We start from the raw sequence: 9,880 nt of genomic DNA on the forward strand, positions 1-9,880 counted from the left end.
TAGCAAAAATCATGACTTTCTCCAGGAATTCCATGCACAGTTAGGAAACAATCGATAGCTACTAGCCCTGAAAAACTAAAAGCCTTCACTGGAATACTTGTAGCAATTAGGGTACATGCACTTGTCTTCTATAAATGGAAAAGAACAAGGTAAAAAGGGGAACAGTTGGTTGTAAACATTCTTTCTGTGTTTATTTTGCCCATAAGCCACATTTTCTAAAGTTCTTAAAATCAGCACTATTGTGGCCTTATCTTGACTACTTCATGTGTACCTGATTATTAAGCCATACCAGAAAATGGCTATAAAACAAAATATTTTCATCATATTAAAGAAATATTTAAGGCATTTGCATTTTGTTTATAAAACAAATCAATTCATCAAAATAATGCATCTTTTAAATTATACCCAGACCAGGAAATATCATGCTTTGGTCTCAATGGTCAAACATATGAACAACGTTACATTCCGACTAACTGGGTATGCTAGTGCCAAATGTGTACACTCATCTATAGTGGTGGTAGAGGATGGGAAGGATTTCTGGCTTCAAATACTTAGTCTTCAGGGCAAAATAAAGAAAAAAATAATTTCCTACTGCTTAACCCTAAAGGAAAATTCAAATGTAACCTTTTGTCATCTTCTGCCACAGGTAGTTAGACTCTCAGTAGGCAATGCAACTTCTCAGCAGACAGGTTTTACAACATTTTTAAAAAATAGTCTAATTTAAGACCTTTGCATGTGCTTCAAGTTTTTCATGTTTATGATACAAATAAACCCTCAAGCAATTTGTTTTCATCTTGTTGTCACAGAACTTATACAGGACACAGAGATCTGACCCTTTAGCTCTTAAAGGATGCACTATTGGACATAACTTATTAAATACCAACTATGTTTACATGTTGATAAAGGCACAGTTCTGAATCAACTAAAATGTGTCATTCATATCATTTGGAATTTATTCATGACCACACAGATTTTTTATTTTAAATAATTCATTTATACTCATGTCTCTCTTATAGATTAAAAAGCCTTTATTATATAATTGTAAGCATTTAAAATTATTTTAAAGAATCCATTTTGCAAAATAGCTTTCAATATAAGTAAATTAAATTTCTCTAAACCAAGGATTTATAACCACCTTATCAAACAATAAGGTATGCTCATGATATATAGCCTTTGTCATCTACATAACTTCCTATATAATATCTAGGGCATGGATTGTGGAAATATACTGGAGATTCTCACCTCACCTATCAAGTAGACGGAAGCAACAGATAGGTTCACTATCCTAAACAAAGAAATCAAGAGAAAGATTTGGAATAACTTTTATTCGAAAGCAAAACAAGTAAGTACAAGAAACTAAGGCATGGTGGAGTGGTGTGATCAGCTGACACCATCAGCACCAAAAATATAAATCACCTCCATGACACTGAATCTTCTGCATCACAAGTTTATGTACTTAAAGAGGTCAAATTTTGAAATCAAAAGAAGCAAAAGAAATAAAACTTAATTTCTGCAATCTGAAAACAAACTCAGTATATTTTATACTTGGTTTTGGCAGTAATCTTTTTGAGAGCACAAGGGACTTCATTTTAATACCATACCACAGAATCTTACAAGCTAAAACATTAACTATTAAACTTTATGTATGTGTGTATAAAGCCTTCTAAGTTAGCTCTAAAAACCATTTACAATGATTACACACTTCTCAAAGTAGTTTTACTTTAACTTCAATAAAGAATTTAAGTCTACACAGAAAATTTAGATCAGTTATTTGCCCTTTCAAAGTATGAATGTGTCTGAGCATGTGTGTGTACAAATATATACTTGCACATATGTACATATACCAGAGGTGCCAAAAAATGTACACGTATTAAGAGATGTTATCTATGTATTACTTTTCAAAGTTGAATTAAATTATGGCAGCAATGTATAGTATGATGTTCACTCAAAAGATGGCATTAATCAAATGAATGCTAGCATCATTCATTGTATTACAATTTTAACATAGTTTTTTCCTTTCTTAAAATATGTATACATTTTTGGGCACCCTCTGCACATGTATACATACATACATATATGTTAGTTCTCAGGCAATGCATATATTTTTACATACACATGCAAATATCTACAAACATACAAATATATACAAATGTGTGCACATGTGTGTGTGTGTATGTAAGCTTTCACTAAAAGAAATAAATTCCTATGAAAAGTTTAAAAAGTGATGAAAATATGTCTTTTTGCAATTTTCTTACAAGCACCAATGTAGAATCTTAAGCTTATAGATGCTTGTTTTGAAAGCTTTATTATTAGACAAATATTAATGGCTGAAAATCTCTCTTAAACTACATTGCTCTCATTAAATGAAATAAGCAGATTGCATGTTATATACAGCCCAATTATAAAGCTTACCTAATAAGCCCTGTACACAAATAAATCAGATTTCTTTGTTTAAACAATTTTTATACAGAATTAAAGATGGTGTTCACTTAAGATATATTAAAGTTTGATTCACCATGGAATACATATAACTTCTGTTTTAGTGACAAATGAACACAGAAAATATTAGAGGTTAAATATTATGGAGTTCATAATGCTCCTCTATCTGTTTCAAGAATTTAAAACAAACCATTACATGTGGTGAAAGGTGACGTTCAATCAATTTCCAAAAGTTCACCAAGCAAAAACATTTAAAGTTTCAGTTCTTATTTTAGCTCCATTTGCCTCAAATATATTATGGGCATTAACAGATATATGAAAAATGACACACAACTTGATCACCCTTAGTGTGTCTCTATAAGTTTCCATACAAAATTAACCATTACTCTCTTCCACCAGTGCTGAGTTTTATGAAAGTGACTAAAGAAAGTATTGTAGGAAATAGAGTTGAAGGACTAAAATTCTAAACGTAACCTAAGAAGGGAGAAAATTTTCAAGTTTTATATTCCATGAGGAACTATCACCCTAAAGTGTGTGCTAAAGAATGCTGGTTCTACATGTTGTTCCATAAAATTTTTAGAAATGATATTCATAATACATACAATTTTGTAAACACTCTGAAGAGTTTTGTAATTGCCCCCACCCAATATAACTGTATTTTTAAAAATTAACTTTAATCCAATGTTTTAAAAAGGTGCTTAACCTCAATCCATCTTGCCCATTAACAGTCAGCCAAGTTAGTATTCTTCATATTCAACTTTGAGAAACTCTGTAAATTCTTAGTGAGATGCCATTAAGGACCTATTAAGAAATTATATAGTAAGAGAAATCCAGCAAGGCACAAAACTGCTTAGAAATATTTAAAATACTTAAGATAATATACAAGAGCTCCCCGTTCACAGTGGCAGACTCAAGCGGCCGCCATGTCTGAGTCTCCATCAACCTTGCTAATACTCTTCGCTCCACCCTGGTGATTTCCTGAGACCCCGCCCCACCCAATTTGTGGGCCCACCCAAGCCGCCTCCGATGCCTTTCCCATACAAATGGCCTGTCTTGGCTCATGCTGTGGATCCTCCTAAACTCATTCAAAGGTTCACAAACCCCAAACAAACAGCATCAGGCCTCTTGGTGAGCAGCCCCAAGCCCAGCACTATCAGCAGCCAGCCTCAGCTCACAGCCTAGCTTCTCCCAGGCACCTCCAAGCCCAGCAGCAGAGACAACCATCTGCAGATTGCTTTGTTGCTCACACTAAGCAGCCCTGGGTAGGGCACAGGCACATCTACCTTGGCCTGCAACAGAGCCCTTCCCAAGAGGCCCCAGAAACAACACACCCAGCAGCCAGCTTCAGACCACACCAGAGCACCACTCAACCACCTCCACAAGAAGACACACCCAGACTGGGCCGGTACCAGGGCCCTGCTAAAGTGAATCCTGCTCCGTAGGGTCAGCCCTTGCACAATAGCTCCTCCATTGTAGTCAAAGCCAGTCCATACAGTCAATCAGCCAAGGATCAATCCCTCCCATTGACATACAAAAAGCAATCAAGGCTCAACTTCAATAGGAGGTCACACAAAACCCACATGAGACACACCACAGCAGTTTTCTCAGGTGACCAGGGAGACTGTGCCACTGGACCCCAGAGGACATCTACTACATAAGGCCACTCTACCAAGACCGGGAGATGTGGCATCTCTACCTAATACACAGAAAAACACAGGAAGGCAGCCAAATTGGGGAGACAAAAAAACATGTCCTAGATGAAAGATCAGAATAAAGCTCCAGAAAAAGAACTAAAAAAAATGGAGACAAACAATCTACCAGAGTTCCAAACACTGGTTATAAGGATGTTCAATGCTCTCAGGGAAACTACAACAGAGATAGAAAACATAAAAATAGAGATAGAAAACATAAAAGAGAACCAGTTAAAAATGAAGACTACAATAACTGGAATGAAGAATATATTAGAGCGATTAGATGAAACAGACGATCAAATCAGTCATTTGGAAAAAAAGGTAGCGGAAAACACGAAATCAGAACAGCAAAAAAAAAAAAAATTTAAAAATGAGGATAGTTTAAAGGGCCTCTGAGACAACATCAAGAGTACCAACATTTGCATCATAGGGGTACCAGAAGAAGAAAAGACAAAGCAAAGAATCGAAAACCTATTTGAAGAAATAGTGACTGAAAACTTTCCTAACCTGGTGAAGGAAATGGACATACAAGCCCAGGAAGTGCAGAGTCCCAAATAAGATGAACCCAAAGAGGCCCACACTAAGGCACATCATAATTAAAATGCCAAAGGTTAAAGACAGAGAGAATCTTAAGAGCAGCAAGAGAAAAACAGTTAGTTACTTACAAGGGAGCTCCCATAAGATTGTCAGCTGATTACTCAACAGAAACTTTGCAGGCCAGAAGGGATTGTCAGGAAATATTCAAAGTGATGAAAAGCAGGGACTTACAACCAACATTACTCTACCCAGCAAAACTATCATTTAGAATTGAAGGACAGAAAAGAGCTTCCCAGACAAGAAAAACCTAAAGGAGTAGATCATCACCAAACCAGTATTACAAGGAATGTTAAAGGGACTTCTTTAAAAAGAAAAGAAAAACAAATAAAAAATATAAACAATAAAAAGGCAATAATCACATATCTATCAAAAATTACTTTAAATGTAAATGGATTAAATGCTCCAAACAACATAGGGCAACTGAATGGATAAGAAAAAAAAAAGCCTTATATATGCTGCCTACAAGAGACTCATTTCAAATCAAGACACACACAGACTGAAAGTAAAAGGATGGAAAAAGATATTTCATGAAAACAAAAACTGGGGTAGCAATATTTTTACCAGACAAAATAGACTTTAAAACAAAGGCTATAACAAGAGCCAAAGAAGGGCCCAGTAATCCCACTTCAGGGTATTTATCAAAAGAAACCCAAAACACTACTTGGAGGGGACATGTGTATCCATGTTCATTACAGCATTGCTTACAATAGCCAAGATACGGAGGCTGCCTGGGTGTCTGTTGATGGATGAATGGATAAAAAGAAGGTGCATATATACAATGGAGTATTACTCAGTCATAAAAAAGAATGAAATCTTGCCATCTGCAACAACATGGATGGACATAGAGGGTATTGTGCTGAGACAGAGAAAGACAAATGTCATATGATTTCCCTTATATGTGGAATCTAGAGAACAGAATGAACAATAAAAACAGAAACAAGGTCATAGACACAGAGAACATTTTGATGGTTCCCAGATTTTGTGGGGAAGGGAGGTTATGAAGTACAAATTGGTAGTTACAAAATAGTCATGGGGATGTAGAGTATAGCAATGAGAATATAGTAAATAGTAATAACTATGTATGGCATCAGATGGGTACTGGATTTATCAGGGTGATCACTTCGTAAGTTCTATAAATGTCTAATCACTGTGTGGTATACCTGAAACGAACATAAAATTGTATGTGAACTGTAATTGAAAAAAAAAAGATAATAATAAGATAGATGTGAGTACAACATAAAAACAATGTAACAAAATAATAAAACACTAGGTTTTGTTAATTGGCATGACAAAAGCATCAGCTACATATGCTTATAGAATTGTTTCAGATTATTTCTTCATCCCTATTGACATCACTTTATTCAAGCCCTCTTCACCATAGAAAGGTGTTAAATTTAAATAACTGCCTATGTTACCTTCCTCTTTATAGTCTGTTTCTTCTAATCCTGTACTTCCCAAATTAATATGCATATGAATCGCTTGGGATCTTATTGAAAATTCAGGTTCTGATTCAGTAGGTCTGCCTCAGGAATCTACATTAACTCAGTGAACTCTGTATAAACATTTACACTCAATTTTATCAGAACTTCATTTTGATCAATCTGGTCTTTCTCCTAAGGGCTGTACACATTCCCACCCAACTCAGCTCTGCATTTTTTTTTGAAGGGATGTAAAATGTATATACACTGAAATACAGACTTTAAATGAACAATTCAATGAATTTTGATAAATGTATATACCTGTATAACCAAGTTCTCACAAAGATACACGACATTCCCATCACACCACCGTTTTGACGGTTTTATAAATACCACCTTGCCACTGCCTTCTACATATCCTTTAAGACTCAGCTGAAGCCCTTCCTTCTTCAAAATTCACTCACATACCTCCATTTAAATTGCTACGATAGTTCCCCTTTATCCATGAAGCATATGTTCCAAGACCCCAGTGGATGCACCAAACCCTATATATACTGTTTTTTTTCCTATACGTGCATCTTTTCACTTACAGGAAGTACTGTATGGCTTCTCTGGTATATCCAAATTGCATCACTGCTCTTAGCTTTGAACACAAGCACTGCTTTATCACAAATCAATCTGATAACTGAGCCAGCTACTAAGTGACTAACAGACCAAGTGAATACAGCGTGGATACACAGGATAAAGGGATGAGTCACATCCCAGGCAGGGCAGAATGGCGCAGTGTGCGATTTCATTATGCTACTTAGAATAGCACACAATTTAAAACTTATGAATTGTTTATTTCAGGAATTTTCCATTTAATATTTTCAGATTGTATTTGACCGTAGGTAACTGAAACCACAGAAAGTAAAATCCGATATGGGGGAATCTGCTGTTCTTTTAAGACCTAGCCATCACCATCTCTCACTGAACAAACCCACGGGGTTGCTCACAAGTCTCTACCTCTCTTCTTACTCTCCTCTCCAATATATTATCCACAGAGTAGTCAGTGATCTTCTAAAATTATATATCAAATCAGGTCAGTCTCTTGCTTAAAACCCTCCAAAGGTTTACCATCACACCTGCAATGAATCCAAATGCCTTTTCCAGTATTCCTGTATCCCCTCCAAGGCCCCTCCTTCTCTGGCCTCACCTCTTGCTACTTTCTCTTACTTTCTATGGTCTGGTCATAGGAACCTTCTTTCTGGTCCTACAACACATTGAGATTTCCCCACTTTAGGGACTATGAATTAATTATTCCCTCTATTCTTCCCCACCAACTTTCTATTACTGGCTACTTTTTGCTATTCAGAGCTCAACTTCAAAGTTACCTCCTCATAGAAGCCTTCCCTGACCACAAAATCTAAAGTATACACTCAGTCACTCTCTAGCACAATTCCGACCTTAATTTTCTGCATAGCATCTGTCATTTGTATGTGTCCTATTAATGTGTTTACTTGTCTTTTCTCACAAGAACATAAGCTTGACTATAAAACTTGTTGATAGTGTTCAGTGCTGTAACTCCAGCACCTAGAATAGTGTCCAGCTCATTACAAGTGGATGCCCAACAAATGTTCGCTAAATAAATAAACATATATGATATACCGTATTTTGCCATGTATAATGCACTCCCGTGTATAATGCGCACCCACGTTTTTGGCCCAAGCTTTCAGGGAAAAAATCTTTTGTTTTAATTTTTTTAATTCAAATTTTTATTTGTTTCCATTTAGGTACTTGTTTTTTGTATTATAAAGGAATTTTAGTATTTATTTTTTAACATATTATGGTACAAGAAATTTTATGTTAACAAATAATTACAAAACACAAGAACAGATAGAAGGTACAAGAAATTTTATATACTGGTAACACATTTACGATATTTACGCATCATGGAAGGTCAAGAACTCTTATAGTTGCAAGGTCATCGTAAGTTCAACAAAACCTATTGTATTCCAGGGTATTATTTTGCATACAGATATCATTACTGATTTCTAGAGTTACACTTTTAACTAATAAACATAAATAAAAGAATTAAAAACATGTAGATACAGAATTAGTAGTACCCATGTATAATGAGCACCTTTATTTTTCCCTCACAAATTTGGGCAAAAAAGTGCTCATTATACATGGCAAAATACGGTAATATATATTCATATTAGGTAGATGCAAATTGTGTCTGTGCCTCAAGACAAAACATCTTATAAAATTTAAAAGAATAAGAAAGCTAGTGTTAGTCATTAAACAAGGTAAATCCTTCACAAGAAAGGAAGGGAAGAAAATAACGGCAGCTTTAATTTGAGGTAAAAATAATATAAAACACAAATTAAGTCAAAGTTTAATTCACATAAAGTTTAATCCGTCAAGTTAATGAAAATATCAAAATGTTTGAGTTAGTGTATGGCAGCAAAAATTTGGTTTTTGTTGTAAGTAATACAGTATTTGGTGTTTCCATTATTGACAAACTATGCTGCAGAAAGAGCAATTGCATTGAATCTTAATTCATCAGGGTCACGTTCCATAAACTTCTTGCAAACTTCTATGGCATCCTATAGGAAAAATAAAATGTATAATTTTTCAGTTTATAAACATGTGTTTTACTTACAAATGATAAATACGTTTTTCACATTTTCCTAATTCATACTAATCTTACACTGCAGACTTCTGTTTCCAAATGAAAAATGACAAAGCACACCAGAAGAAGGCATGGTTGGTGGCCTAATCTGCTGAATACAAAAGTATAAGATACAGTGTTCTTTCATAAAATGCTTTTAAAAAACTTTTAACCTGACAATTACATATTTGATTGGTTCTAAGCCACACAATTTGTTCATAAATTTAAAAATCTCTAAAATCAGAATCAAGATACAAATGATGGCACTTCGGATTCAGTGAAACATGGAACATGATGAGCAACTCTTTCAATGCTAGTGTTGCCTTTTTTCAAATTTGACACTTGTTCACACAAAGCTCTGAAACATCTTTGCTGTAGGTTTTTAACACTAGTTCAAATTTTTCTTTTTGGGTTTTCTCAAGAAAGCAAGGAAAAGGAAGCATCCTAACACAGATAAAATGTTGTACAAGTGACCTTGAGAGATGTTTTAAAGATAACGAGCAGATTAATAACATTTAAAGTGGGCCAACAAGTTTTACTGTTACCTCTAATAACGTTTCATCACTAGTTTCACCATGGTTAATTGGAAATGGCTTCCGTCCATCTGTAAAAAATAGACAAACAGTTGAACGTTTAACTCTTTGTACAAAATAATGCATTTTCAATTTCTACTTTCCTCTTCTCACAGTGAGGCAAAAGTTAAAAGGTATTTAAAATAATATATCCTAAAACAAATATTTTAAATGTGCTACCTATGTTAAAAATTATTACAACCTTGCTTCCAGGTTTAAAAGCCTAAATTATCTTTATAAACAAAATTTATTAGAAATATATATTGGCTTTAATTTCCTAAAAAGAATATGCCAAATTAATAAGTCGGTTTTTAAAAAAGTTATTGTCTCCACTTTACCCTCAGAAATATGAAAAACTTTCTTCACTTTATTTTATTTATTTATTTATTTATTTATTTATTTATTTATTTATTTATTTTGAAGATTTTTATTGGGGAATTGGGGGAGGGGAACAGCACTGGGGAATCGGGGGAAGGGGAACAGACCGGTTGCTGTCCTTTTGTTCTTCAG

General features: G+C 34.6%; 1 protein-coding gene across 1 annotated transcript in view; it reads right to left on the minus strand.

The window, feature by feature from the left end:
- Positions 1-8,515: 8,515 nt before the first annotated feature.
- Positions 8,516-9,880, minus strand: part of UCHL3 (ubiquitin C-terminal hydrolase L3) — a 44,998-nt gene continuing 43,633 nt past the window's right edge. Inside the window, exons 8-9 of the mRNA XM_019628685.1 lie at positions 9,344-9,402; positions 8,516-8,733 (exon numbers count right to left, since the gene is read on the minus strand). Coding sequence (XP_019484230.1) covers positions 8,650-8,733; positions 9,344-9,402 — 143 coding nt within the window. The 3' untranslated portion in view covers positions 8,516-8,649. The remainder of the gene's footprint in view (positions 8,734-9,343; positions 9,403-9,880) is intronic.

Source organism: Hipposideros armiger, unplaced genomic scaffold (assembly GCF_001890085.2).
Source record: "Hipposideros armiger isolate ML-2016 unplaced genomic scaffold, ASM189008v1 scaffold_806, whole genome shotgun sequence".
NCBI classification, from domain to species: Eukaryota; Metazoa; Chordata; class Mammalia; order Chiroptera; family Hipposideridae; genus Hipposideros; species Hipposideros armiger.